The 14572-nt window shown below is 37.4% G+C and overlaps 1 protein-coding gene across 1 annotated transcript in view; it reads left to right on the forward strand.

Moving 5' to 3' along the window:
* The window catches only part of THEGL (theg spermatid protein like), a 63392-nt gene that overhangs the window by 14985 nt on the left and 33835 nt on the right, over nucleotides 1-14572 (forward strand). Inside the window, exons 3-4 of the mRNA XM_043969620.1 lie at nucleotides 2744-2797; nucleotides 12193-12321. Coding sequence (XP_043825555.1) covers nucleotides 2744-2797; nucleotides 12193-12321 — 183 coding nt within the window. The remainder of the gene's footprint in view (nucleotides 1-2743; nucleotides 2798-12192; nucleotides 12322-14572) is intronic.

Here is a 14572-nt window from a genome sequence, read left to right on the forward strand (position 1 = left end):
CTACTTCAAAACTATACTGAGGAGAGAGGGCTCCAGCTGACTTTAGGGAAACAGGAAAGAAGCACTTGCCTCATAGCGAAATGATGGTAAAAGGCAGTGGGAGTATTAATGAGGATGAGGAGGGAATGGTGCTGGTCAAAAGAAGCTTGGGGGTGGATGAAGAAACCCTTCTTATATAATAGGTAGGTAACATGGTACAGTGGAGAGTAGAGGTTCTGAAGGATCTAGGTTCAAATTCTATCTATAGATCCCCTGTGTGACCTCAGGTAAGTCCTTTGACCTTTTTGGACCTTGGTTCTGTGTAATTTAAAATTCTAAATGTGGGTCCCAATCTGTTCCCTCAGTTTTGGGGGAAACTGACTAAAATCACTGATAAAACAAGTTTAGGTTTTTAAGGGTTTATTGAAAGATAGTAAAAGAGAAAGCTTAAGAACAGAATTCCTACAACCTGGCAATTCTATCTTTCTATCTTTCCTCAACTCCTCTGTCTCATCCTCTGCCTCCCCCGCCACCACAGTGAAGTCAGGAACCAAAAGAGACAGCGCTCTCTGCACAGGCTCTCCTTCCTCCTTCCTGTCCCCTTCCAGAAATGGGAGGTTCTTCAAGCTGGTTGGTTGACTGGGCCGGAAGTTCAAAGTTTTTTTAGATTCTGAGAACCATGCTTTCTCAAGTACCAGCCAGATGTGCTTAGAATCTAGCCAACTACTAATCCAGTCAAATCAGCCAGTAATCCACTCAGGTGGGCTCCTGAGTATTTGCCAAATCTCATCTATCACATTCCATTATCTTGACAGTTCCTTATCTGTAAAATGAAGGGATTGAACTAAATCTCCTCTAAGAATCCTTCCAGCTTTAAATCTATGATTCTGCCACATTTAGGAGTGTTGCCCAGGGTCATCCATGTTTGCCCTGCTCTGGTGATATTTAACTGTCCTGCAAACATTCCCTTAATATCCAAGATGTGGTCCATCTAATCTATGACTAAATTTGCTTTATTATGTTAATGAGGTCTTTCTTCCTTCCTTCCTTCCTTCCTTCCTTCCTTCCTTCCTTCCTTCCTTCCTTCCTTCCTTCCTTCCTTCCTTCCTTCCTTCCTTCCTTCCTTCCTTCCTTCCTTCCTTCCTTCCTTCCTTCCTCCCTCCCTCCCTCCCTCCCTTCCTTCCTTCCTTCCTTCCTTCCTTCCTTCCTTCCTTCCTTCCTTCCTTCCTTCCTTCCTTCCTTCCTTCCTTTCTTTCTTCTTTCTTTCTTGCTGGGCAGTGAGGGTTAAATGACTTGCCCAGGGTCACACAGCTAATGTGCCAAGTATCTGAGGCCAAATTTGAGCTCAGGTCCTCCTGAATCCAGGACCCGTGCTTTATCCACTGCACCACCTAGCTGCCCCCCAGTAAGGTTTTTCTAACCAAACAAAAAAGTGTGCATTCTAACTGGGGCCTTCTGGAGATGATATTCCTGCACTGTGGTTAAATCAATTCTGAGCTGTACTAGTAACTACTCTCAGGCCCATACTAGCAAGACTATTTCTTTTTTTTTTAATTTAAAAAATTATAAATAATAAACATTTTTAGGAGCAGCTAGGTGGTGCAGTGGATAAAGCACCGGCCTTGGATTCAGGAGGACCTGAGTTCGAATCCGGCCTCAGACACTTGACACTTACTAGCTGTGTGACCCTGGGCAAGTCACTTAACCCTCATTGCTCCATAAAAACAAATAAAACAAAACAAAACATTTTTAATTATAGTTTTGAATTCCAAATTTTATCCCTCCTTTCCTCCCTCTTCTCTCCCCTCCCTAAGGTGGTAAACAATCAGATAAGGTTTATACATGTGCAATTATGTAAAGCATTACCACATTAGTCAGTTTGCATAAGAAAACTTGACTATAAGAAAAAAATGAAAGTGAAAAATATCATGCTTCAGTCTGTGTTCGTTCAATATCAGTTCTTTCTTCTGAGGTGAATAGTATGCTTCATCATTAGTCCTTTGGGATTGTCTTGGATCATTGTAGCAAGACTATTTCTGAATGGTTAGGGTTTGTTGGAGTTTTTTGCTGTTAGGACTTGGGGACTATGACTCATCCAACACAATTAAATGTTTATAAGTCTCCATAAACCAATCAGTTTATTTATAGTATTTACAGTTCTTTTTGTGGTGGCAAAGAACTGGAAACAGGAGGTACCCATTAAATAGGAAATGGTTTCACAAATTACAGTATATGAATGCTCATGTCATAAGAAATGATGAAAGGAATGGTTTCAAAGAAATCTAGTCAAATTTGTATGAACTGATGCAGAGTGAAGTGAGCAGAGCTAGGAGAACAAGTTATACAGTAATGACAACATTGTAAAGACAAACAATTTTAAAGGACTTAACTTTGATTATTGTAATGCCCAAAGATAAGAGTGTTACCCATCTCCTGACCAGAGAGGACTCAGGGTGCAGAATATTATATATATATATATATATATATATATACACACACACACACACACACATATATATATATATACATATATATATATATACACACACACACACACACATACACACATATATATTTTGAACAAGGACAATGTGAGAATTAATTTTGCTTGATTGGGTATATTTATTACAAAAGTTTTGTGTTTCCTTTGTATTGGGGAGCAGAAGGGACAGAGTGTAGATTTTTGTGAATTGAAAAAATAGAATTTATATGTATACATATATATGCACACTAATCAGTTGGGTTTTTTCTTTTAATTTTCTAGGTGCCCAATAAGAGATCTTTCTAGACCTAAAAAAGTATGGAGGGCGCCAGATAGGTAAGACTATATTGTTCATGACATTTGTTTCTACTGCTTATAAAGGCAAATTCTGTCTCACTGGCCCTTTAACCTCCATGTCACCAATGCACTATCCACCCACTTCTTTGCTTATCTGACTTTTCTGAATTCCAATTGGTACCTTTGGTCTATGAAACTCACCCATATTAAACCCATACATTCATCCTCTGGGACTTTCACCTTGCTCCTCTATTGGATTTTGTACCTTGAATTTTGGTCTCTGCCTATGCTTCTTGCCTCAGAAGAATTTACTTCTTCAACACAGCCATGTTTCTGCCCCTACTTAGTCCCTGCAATCCTAACTCAGTAGCTGTGCCCTTTTCCCTTTATAAGTCATCGGTACACCTTGGATTTTTAAAAAAGATATCTTTTATTTTTGTATCATCTATATTTTCCAGTATACTCCTTTTTCTTCCTGCTTCCAAAGAGCCATCCTTTATAACAAAGGATAAAAAAAAGAATTTAGCAAAAGTAATCCATACCTCAACAAAGCCCAACATTATATGTTAATATTCCACACCTATTGTTGTCCACTTTTCTAAAGGGAGGGAGAGCTTTTTAAAAAAAATTATTTCATTTTGAATTTATGGATTAAAATAAACACTTACATAATGTTAGTACAATAAAAAGATGACTGTACATGAAACTTCAAAAATAAAAAAAATAAAATAAAGGGAGATATGTTCTCATATCTCATCTTTGAAGCCAAGTTCAGTCATTAAGATTTCATAGTGCTCAGGTTTGTTTGTTTTGTTGTGATACTTTATGTGTACATTGTTGTAATCACGTGTATGCTGTTTTCCTGGTTCTACTTCACTTTGCCTCAGTTTATGTCTTCCCATTCTCCTCTGTATTTATCATGTTCATGGTTTCTTGCAGCACAGTAATATTCATTTAAATTTGTCTACTATCCCTTGTTTACCTATTTCCCAATTGATGAGCATCTACTGTTTCCAATTTTTTGCTACTACAAAAAGGAGCCTGGATTTTAAAATTGTACATTTGAAGATGAGTTGCTGACTTTCTAGGGAACTCTTTTGTAGAGAAGATAAAAGTATTACTTTTATTCTCATATTTAAGATATTTTCCTTTTTGATATATATGGAGAGAGCTTATTGAGAAAATAACTGAATATGGGAATTTGCAAAAAAATTATATACTCACTTCTGGGATAGTCAGCCCAGAGCATACTCTCTACATAAACATGTATACATATAGGTCATGTTATATCCAGAGGGAACTCATTAATTATAATAATTTTTTGAAGTTGGCAGGGAGTATCACTTCCATCTTAACAAGGTAAGAAAACCAAGTCATGGTGTAGAGAGAAAATGTAATCCTGTTGACACAGCAAGTGAGTGACAGACTCATGTGATAGACACAATATATAAGGAGGAAAAGCTATATTAATTTGTTATGTTCATGGACATTTCTATATTATTTTTTTCTAAGACTAAGACAGTAACTAGGACAGTCTTCCTTTTTTGATGAGATGTGCATTTGGGTAGCACCCCAGTGATGCTAACCTATGTGGAATCACCCCATGACCATAGGTTTCCCACCTACACTGCTTGCCTCCACCCATGGCCAAAGCTTTGCCAGCACCAAAAGTCAAGGAATGCTGTGATTGGGACACATCCTATGGGAATCTTATTATTTATTCTAACTCTGCCTAGGAAATCTGGCAGCGGTTTAGAGAGAAGGGTTTCACTGTTGACAGTATCTTAGGGTTGACAGTAAAAGAGGATGGGTGATGTTCAGATTTGCATTTCCTCCTTTAGAGTAAAAGTATTTGACCTTTCCTTTACAACATGCCCACTGAGACTGGTACTTGAATGTGTAAGCTGATGGCCCATTAGAACCAGACAAAGCAGGGACTCCGAGGATTTGGAGAGGAAGGAACAGAGGGTTTTAAAAATATAATTTATTGATGTCTTTTACCTTTACACCATTTTTTTTTTTGGCGGGACAATGGGGTTAAGTGACTTGTCCAGGGTCACACAGCTAGTAAGTGTCAAGTGTCTGAGGCCGGATTTGAACTCACGTCCTCCTGAATCCAGGGCCGGTGCTTTATCCACTGCACCACCTAGCCACTCCACCTTTACACCATTTTCAATTCTTCATCCATCTATGCTGCCCAAAACCCCATAAAAATCCTTGGCTCTCTGCTATGAGGGGTGTGTGTGTGTGTGTGTGTGTGTGTGTGTGTGTGTTTCACTCCCTATTCTCTAGTACCTTACTTGGTTTCTCAGTTTCTCAGAGTCCAACTTTACTTTTTTAAAAATTATTTTTATTTATTTCATTAAATATTTCTCAATTATATGAAAAAAACCAATAATTTTTTTAAAAATTGAGTTCCAAATGCTCTCCCTTCTTCTCACCTCTCCTCCCTCCTTGAGAAGGCAAGAAATTTGATATCAATTATACATATGAAGTCATGCAAAACATATATCCATATTAGCCCAGTTGCAAAAGAAAACAAAATGAAGCAATAAAAATAAAGTTTAAAAAGGTATATTTCAATCTGTATTCAGGGTTCATCAGTTCTCTCTCTGGTGGTGGATACCATTTTTCATCATAAGTCTTTCAGAATTGTCTTGGATCATTATCTTGATCAGAGTAGTGAAGTCTTTCACAGTTGATCATCCTAAGAATGTTGCTGTTAACTGTGCATAATGTTCTTCTGGTTCTGCTCACTTCACTTTGCATGAGTTCACATGTCTTCCCAGGTTTTTCTGAAACCATCCTAATTATCATTTTTATAGCACAATAGTATCCCATCAAAACCATATACTACAATTTTTTCAGCCCCTCCCTAATTGATGGACAGACCCTCAATTTCCAATTCTTTATCAACACAAAAAGAACTGCTATAAATATTTTTGTTCACGTGGGTCCTTTTCCCTTTTTTATGATCTCTTTGGGATACAAACCTAATAGTGCCATTGCTGGGTCAAAGGATATGTATAGGGTTTTGTTTTTTTTTGCAGGGCAATGAGGGTTAAGTGACTTGCCCAGGGTCACACAGCTAGTTAAGTGTCAAGTGTCTGAGGCCGGATTTGAACTCAGGTACTCCTGAATCCAGGGCTGGTGTTTTGCCACTATGCCACCTAGCTGCCCTGGATATGTATAGTTTTAAAGCTCTTTGGGCATAGTTCCAAATTACTCTCCAAAATGGTTGGATTAGTTCACAATTCCACCAACAGTGCATTAGTATCTCAATAGTTCCACATCCCCCCTTTTCCTTTTGTGTCATGTTAGACAATCTGACAGGTATGAGGTGATATCTCAGGGTTGTTTTAATTTGTATATTATCTAGTCGATAGTGATTCAGAGTATTTTTCATATGGTTATTGATAGCTTTGATTTCTTCTTCTGAAAACTGCCTGTTCATATTCTTTGACCATTTATCAACTGGAGAATGGTTCTTATATTTATATATTTTGGCTCAGTTCCCTATATATTTGAGAAATGAGGGAGGTCTTTATCAGATAACTTGATGTAAAAATTTCCCTCCAGTTTCCTTTTTTCCTTCTAATTTTGGTTGCATTAGTTTTGTTTGTGCAAAAGCATTTAAATGTCACATAATCAAAATTACCTATTTGGCTTCCCATAATCCTCTCTATTTTTTGTTTGGTCATAAACTCTTCCCTTATCCAGAGATCTGACAGGTACATTTTCCCATGCTTCCCTAATATTACCCTTTATGTATAAATCATGTATTCATTTTAACCTTATCTTGCTATACAGTGTGAGATATTGATTTATACCTAGTTTTTTGCCCAACTGTTTTCCAGTTTTCCCAGCAAATTTTGCCAAATAGTGAATTCTTGTCCCAAAAGCTTAAATCTTTGGGTTTATCAAACATTAGATTACCATGGTCATTTACTACTGTGTATTATTTATCTAATCTATTCCACTGATCCACCATTCTATTTCTTAGCCAGTACCAGATTGTTTTTATGATTACTGCTTTGTAATGCAGTTTGAGATCTGGTACTATTAGTCCATCTTCCTTCATATTTTCTTCATTGACTTTTTATTCTTTCAGATGAATTTTGTTACTATTGTTTCTAGCTGGATAAAATAGTTCTTTGGTGGTTTAATTGGTATGGCATTGAATAGGTAAATTAGCTTAGTTGTCATTTTTATTATATTGGCTTGGCCTACACATGAGCAATTAATATTTCTCCAGTTGTTAAGATTTGTCTTTCTGGGGGCGGCTAGGTGGCACAGTGGATAAAGCACCGATCCTGGATTCAGGAGTACCTGAGTTCAAATCCGGCCTCAGACACTTACTAGCTGTGTGACCCTGAGCAAGTCACTTAACCCCCTTTGCCCCACAAAAAAACCAAAACAAAACAAAAAAGATTTGTCTTTCTTTTTGTGAAAAGTGTTTTGTAAGTGTGTTTGTATAAACCCTTGGTTTATCTTGGCAGGGAGACCCCCAAGTATTTTATCTTGTTTGTAGTTATTTTAAGTGGAATTTCTCTATTTCTTGCTGCTGGGTTTTGTTGATAGTATACCAACTTTATTTTAATTATCTACATTGAGGGACAGAGGTTTTGAGGACATTTTACTATAGTGAAAAGACTGCTGGACTTGGAATGAGATCTGGGTGTTTGAGTCCTAGTTCTGCCACTTATTGGAAGATGAGTATAATTCTATTTGGGCTATCAACCTCACAGGATTTTTGTGAAGTATGCATTTCATAAACTTTAAAATGCTCTGTAAATGTGAGATGATTATTGTTAGCTATGTGACCTTGAACAAATCATTTCAACTCTCTAGCCTCAATTTCATTATCTGTAAAATGAGAGAACTGACCCTTCTTGCCCTGACATTCTATTATCTACATTAAATGAACGATGTAGCAAACTCACATCTACATTTTTTTTAGCCTTGGCCCACGCATTTGTTGCAACTAAATTGTTCTAATGAATCATACTTTATGAAGCTTACTAATGAAGAGGAACGGGCACGAGAATGAGCCAAAGGACTATGTGTAAAGGGCATAGGTCCGAGTTTAGGGGCAGCTGCTTTACATTGGCACTATGAGGAGGTGTGACCAAGTAACTCCTCAGAGTGTGATATCTGCAAAGGCAGTAAGTTGGCAGTGTTCCAAGCTCAAGTTGCTTCAGCCCACTTCAGCCATTCATGTGCCTAGTGCTCCAACTATTTCTTTCTTTCTTTTTCTTTTTTTTTTTTTTTTGTGGGGCAATGGGGGTTAAGTGACTTGCCCAGGGTCACACAGCTAGTAAGTGTTAAATGTCTGAGGCCAGATTTGAACTCAGGTCCTCCTGAATCTAGGGCCAGTGCTCTATCCACTGGACCACCTAGCTGCCCCCGCTCCAGCAATTTCTGGGCAAGCTACTAAATGGTACACCATGCATTGAGCTACCAGCTTGTATAACCGTGCATGGTTGGATGTGACTTTTTTGTTTCCTATATCTCCTCAGCTTTCTCCCCTTCACATCTACTCTGGGTCTTTATCTAGTTCAAAGCTATGATTCGTTCCTACTAATTATTCATAACTTATCAAATTGCTCTAGGCCCCATTCCCATAGAATCTTAATCTCTTTTCTCAACATGACCTAAAGAATTACTCATATCGATTAAATGGAATCTTACTATTGTGAAAATGATGGTAAACAGAAGTCAAACTTTAAAACTCCAATGTTTTGTTCCTGATAAGATCTGAATTCTCAACCTCTCCACCCCCAGTTTTCTGAACTTAAAACAGGTGCATCCAAAGTAGGAAGTGCTTCAAGTTCCTCCCCACCCTTCCTATCAAAATCACAATGGAAGGAAAATTCATCTCATCACATTTTGCTTTAACTTCTGACCAGCAGACAGGCGAAAGTGCCCTATTTTTCATTTCCATAGTAACTATTTTTATTTATTTATGTTTTTGTCTTGGCAATGAGAGTTAAGTGACTTGTCCAGGGTCACAGAGCTAGTTAAGTGTCAAGTGTTTGAGGCTGGACTTGAACTCAGGTCCTCCTGAATCCAGGGCCGGTGCTCTATCTACTATGCCACCTAGCTGCCCCCAATAGTAACAGATTTTAACTCTTAGCCACTTGATAGGTGACTTTGATATCAGATGCCTCAGTCTGCTTCCCTGGGAGATATGACTAGCATCAATCAGTCAATAAACATTCATTTAATGCCTACAATGTGCCATACACTGTGCCATGTGCTGAAAGAGGCAAAAAATAGTCCGTGCCCTCATAGAGCTTACAGTCAAAGGGAGAAGACATCATGCAAATAAATATATACAAAGCAGGCTACATACAGGATAAATAGGAAATAATTAACAGAGGGAAGGCAAGCATACTATTCTCCTCCAGAGAAAGAACTGATAATTGTTTGAATACAGGCTGTTATTTTTCAAATTCTTTCTTTCATCCTTTTTCTTTAATTAGTCTTTGTGTGTGTGTGTGTGTGTGTGTGGGCAATAAGGTTAAGTGACTTGCGCAGGCTCACACAGCTAGTAAATGTCAAGTGTCTGTGGTCGGATTTGAACTCAGGTCCTCCTGAATACAGGGCTGGTGCTTTATTCACTTCTGTCTCCTAATTCGAGTCTTCTTATACAAAATGAATAATATGAATGTTTTTTACATAATTGCACATATATAACCTATATCTTATTGTTTACTGTCTCAGGGAGGGGGAAAAGAAGGAAGGAGGGATAAAATTTGGAACTCAAAACTTTAAGAAAACATTTAAAATAATTTTAACTTGAAATTGGGGGAAAAATAAAAGTATATATTTAAAAAAGAAATTAATTATGTTATTCCTTTTCACATAAGGTTTGCCTTCCTAATCATGATCTCTTTAGGATGATTAAAGTTAATTTACAATCCCTGATCATACTTTAACTGACCAGTGGGAGATAGTTCAGAAGAATGCTTGGTGCAAGAAGGAAGCTGGCCCAAAGTTGAAGGAGGATGTGGAGATTATTAAAAAGCTCCAGAAGGGGCAGCTAGTTGGAGCAGTGGATAAGGCACCGGCCTTGGATTCAGGAGGACCTGAGTTCAAACCCAGCCTCAGACACTTACTAGCTGTGTGACCCTGGGCAAGTCAACCCCCAGAACAAAAAAACAAAACAAAAAAAGGCTCCAGAAAAGAGTAACACATTTTACAAGGAAGGAAAAGGAAAAACGGTTCAAGGAATGGGGGGTGGGGGGGAAGGTGGCTACCGGGGAGGAAAGAAGCAAAGGTGTGATTTCCTTTTTATCTTCAAGTATGTGAAAAAAATTCATAAGAAAAATGGTGATCAATTATTTTCCATTTCTATGAAGTACTGAATAAACAAGAGAGAAGCTTCAATGACATTATAAGTGATTTGGGGTATAAATAAGGAAGACCTTGACCAACACGGTAATAAAAAATTGGAGGTAAGTTAATGAAATAGGTTATAAAGTGACCTTGAAGATCCTTTAAAAAAAGAAAAGTAAGATCTTTTTTCCCCCTCTTTGAACATCTTTTAAGAAAGAAAAGATGAGAAAACTTTCTGTTTAGGATGGTTTAGATATTCAGCTGTCAAAGGACGTTAGTGACATAATATCTTAAAGTTTCTTCCAGCTCCATTAACCTATAATTTTATGGATAATTTAGAAGATTGAGAAGGCTTGGTTTACCTAGAATGTCCATCTACCCCCTCCCCACAACCCTGTCTCCCCCCAACCTGTCCCTACTAGCTTATCCAAATCCTACCCCATCCTTCAAGACCCAACTCAAATCCTACCACCTTTTTTTTTTTTTTTTTTTTGGTGAGGCAATTGGGGTTAAGTGACTTGCCCAGGGTCACACAGCTAGTAAGTCTTAAATGTCTGAGGCCGGATTTGGACTCAGGTCCTCCTGACTCCAGGGCTGGTGCTCTATCCATTGCGCCACCTAGCTGCCCCCTACCACCTTTTTGAAGACATTTACTGAAATAAAAGAGGTTTGTCTTTCCCCTAAATTCTTATCAACAAGCATAAACATCAAATAAAACATTAATAATTTTAGTTTCATTTATATATTCTTATCTTCCTCATTTGATTCCAAATAATTTTGGTGTAATGTTATTATGTATTTTTGTATTAATGTTATGTATGTAAAGGTTATGTATTTCCTTGTATCATCATCATAATAACTAACACTTATATAGTGCTTTTAGAAAGGTAAATTGCTTTAAATATGTTATTTCATTTGATCTTTGTACCTCTTACATCACCTAAGATAATGCCTAGGATAAATAAAAATTGATGATTTCAATATTTAACTTCCAAATGTACAGTCTCAGGCCTGATTTCTTACACATTAAGTCAATATCTGCACCTGCTTATAGGATATCTCCATTTAAATGTAGTAGTAATTCCTGAAAATATACAAAATTGTGGCCTTCAGCTGCTTAACCAACCAACTATTGACTGATCTCTAGTCTTGACTAGCTCTCTGAAACTGATATTTTGTGATATCAATGGGATTACCTTATTCTCAGACCTCTTGGCTTTTAAATTCAGGATCAGTCCTTAGGTTCAATCTATTTTCCAAGTTCTGAAAACTCCTTTGAAGTATCTCTTAAGAAAATTATACTTCCATTTGCACTCACCTCATCAGTTCTCTCTCTAGTCACCTCTAGTTTAAATCATTGTTACATTCTATAGTGTAACTTTTTTTTTTTTTTGGTGGGGCAATGAGGGTTAAGTGACTTGCCCAGGGTCACACAGCTAGTAAGTGTTAAGTGTCTGAGTCTGGATTTGAACTCAGGTTCTCCTGAATCCAGGGCTGGTGCTTTATCCACTGCACCACCTAGCTGCCCCTATGGTGTAACTCTTACCTCAAGCTGGAAGGGATTTTATATTCAACATCTGGTTCAGGGTTTTTCACATTTATTAAAACCCAATAATTGTTTTTGACATAAATATTCTGTCTATAGTCTTGGTTTGAGCCTGAGTTGTAAGTATCCTTTTTAAAAAGTATAAGATAACAAAAACAGTTATCTAAGTAACTATTTTTGATATATCTTATTTTAAGAATGTGGATTAAATACATACTTCATCTTTATACATGTTATCTTTCTCAACAACTATACTTATAAAGTGCTTATATGTAGACTTTTTAAATAAAGGGGAAAATCAGTATACATAGAAGAGTTCAAGTGTAATTTCTAATTTTTTAATTTTTTTAATTAAATTTTTTTTAATGAGGCAATTGGGGTTAAGTGAATTGCCCAAGGTCACACAGCTAGTAAGTGTTAAGTGTCTGAGGCAGGATTTGAACTCAGGTCCTCCTGATTCCAAGGCCAGTGCTCAAGTGTAATTTCTAAGGCAAGGGTATTTACTTCATAGTGGGTAACATCCTTTTGTTGTTTTTGCATTTAACAGAAAGTTGGTTTGGGGAAATCAAGATACTATCAAACCTTTATCCTTGAGTGCTTTGAATGCGAAGCTAACTAAAAGATTTGAACGACTTGCAGAACCCAAGAAGATTTCCAAACTACACATACCTAACAGGTTTGCTTACATACTATATAGCAGAGGATGCATGAACAGAGCTATCTTTCCCTGAAACTTACTTGTAGATAGTATGATTAGTCTTAATCATCAAAGGGAGAAGCCGGCATCTCGTCTCTAGTCTTTGACTGCAATCAAACCTCTTTACAACCAGGCCTAATACATTGCCTTCTACATAGTACAGGAAATGCTTGTAAATATTTGTTGAGTAAATAAAACAGGAGATAAGAATACTGTTAGTTGTTTCAGTTTTGGTGTAGGTAATTGTTACGTTTTGGGGGACATGATTAGGTATGTGACATATATAAACCTGTTTTTTGTGTGTATTAACACCCATCAACAAGCACATATTAAGATAACAAAAAATAGGAAAGTGATTGTGTTAAAAAAACTGCAAAATTCTCTTATGTACAAGGTGTTGCTTTTTTAAAAGAAATGTATCTATTGAGTTTAAGACGGTAGTAAGAAAATTGTTTTACTCATATCCTCTGTTGCATTTTTCTGTTTTTGAAATGTCTTATTAATGCTCTTTTTTTTTTTTTGTGGGGCAATGAGGGTTAAGTGACTTGCCCAGGGTCACACAGATTAATGCTCTTTTAAAATTTCTATCATGGGGGCAGCTAGGTGGCACAGTGGATAGAGCACCAGCCCTGGATTCAGGAGGACCTGAGTTCAAATCCGGCCTCAGACACTTGACACTTACTAGCTGTGTGATCCTGGGCAAGTCACTTAACCCCAAATGCTTCACCAAAAAAAAAAAAATGAAAATAAAATTTCTATCATGCCCATTTATCCATCTTCCCTTCCTCCAATTGATGGCATTAAAAAAACATTTAATATGCATTTATCATGACCAAAGCACTGTGCTAAATGGGAGATACAAATAGAAAAGTTAGGTATTTCCCATTCTCAAAGAGCTCACATTTTGAGGGGAGACACAACACATATGGAAAGTTTGGCTACAAGTGAGATAGGAAAGCCCCTGGTCCTTGGAGTGCTATGGCAAAGCAGATGGAAATGCCTATTCTTTAAACATCATTTCCACTGATAAAATCACAACAGTTTTTGATGTTGAACAATTTGACGAGACAAAACTTGGACAAGACTTTGATGACAAGAACTTTCTTTTCTGGGTCTTTGGTAAATGTGACTCTGATACCTGAAGGTTGCCAGGTTGCACCTTCATAGGCATTGCTTCCCAGGATGCTCTGCGTGGGCACTGGGATTGAAATTTTGCTGTTCACAAGGCTTTGGGGTTTTGTGTAAGGTCCTGAGCTGTCTCCATTGTGGTCTGAGGGTAGATGGCAGTCAGGGTGGTGATGGTGGGGCTGCTTCCCGGCTCTCCCTCAGGGTGCCTTGCTGCTTCAGTGAGACTGCCCTGCCTCCCCTGTGAATGGTACGCACCTGGCACTTGTGTTGTTTCCAGTTCTTTGGCAGAGCTGAATGTGCATTATAAAGATTTTTGTACCCATGAGTCCTTTCCAATTCCTAAACCTCATTTTTTTTTTTTTTTAGTGAGGCAGTTGGGGTTAAGTGACTTGCCCAGGGTCACACAGCTAGTAAGTGTTAAGTGTCTGAGGCCAGATTTGAACTCAGGTACTCCTGACTCCAGGGCTGGTGCTCTATCCACTGCGCCATCTAGCTGCCCCTAAACCTCATTTTTACAGACTTCTTTCTAATATTTCTGGTATTTTTGTCAGTTAGGGAATTATTACCCCATCTGTTGGTGTTCTTGAATTAATTTGACCACTAATGGGGTGAATATTTTGTGTGATAACTTAAAAAAAATTTTGTGTGTGATAACTGTTTTACAAACTAATCAATTAATTAATTAATTAGTTTTCATCATTTGTTTAGATAAGATTTCCAATTTCAAATTTTTCTCCCTCCCTACCCCCCCCTCCCCTAGACAGCAGGTAATCTGATATAGGTTTTATATATATATATATATATATATATATATATATATATATATATATATAAAACATTAAACATATTTCTGCATTAGTCATCTTATACAAGAAGAATCAGAGCAAGAAGGAAAAACCTCAAAAAAGAAAAACAACAGTACCAAAAACAAAAGAAATAGTATGGTCCAATCAGCGTCCATATTCCATAGTTCCTTTTTTTTTTTTTCCTGGATTTGGAGAGCCTTTTCCATCTTGAGTCCTCTGGAACTTTCTTGTACCGTTGGATTGGTGAGAAGAGTCTAGTCTATCACAGTTGATCAATACACAATGTTGATGATACT

Source organism: Dromiciops gliroides, chromosome 6 (assembly GCF_019393635.1).
Source record: "Dromiciops gliroides isolate mDroGli1 chromosome 6, mDroGli1.pri, whole genome shotgun sequence".
NCBI classification, from domain to species: Eukaryota; Metazoa; Chordata; class Mammalia; order Microbiotheria; family Microbiotheriidae; genus Dromiciops; species Dromiciops gliroides.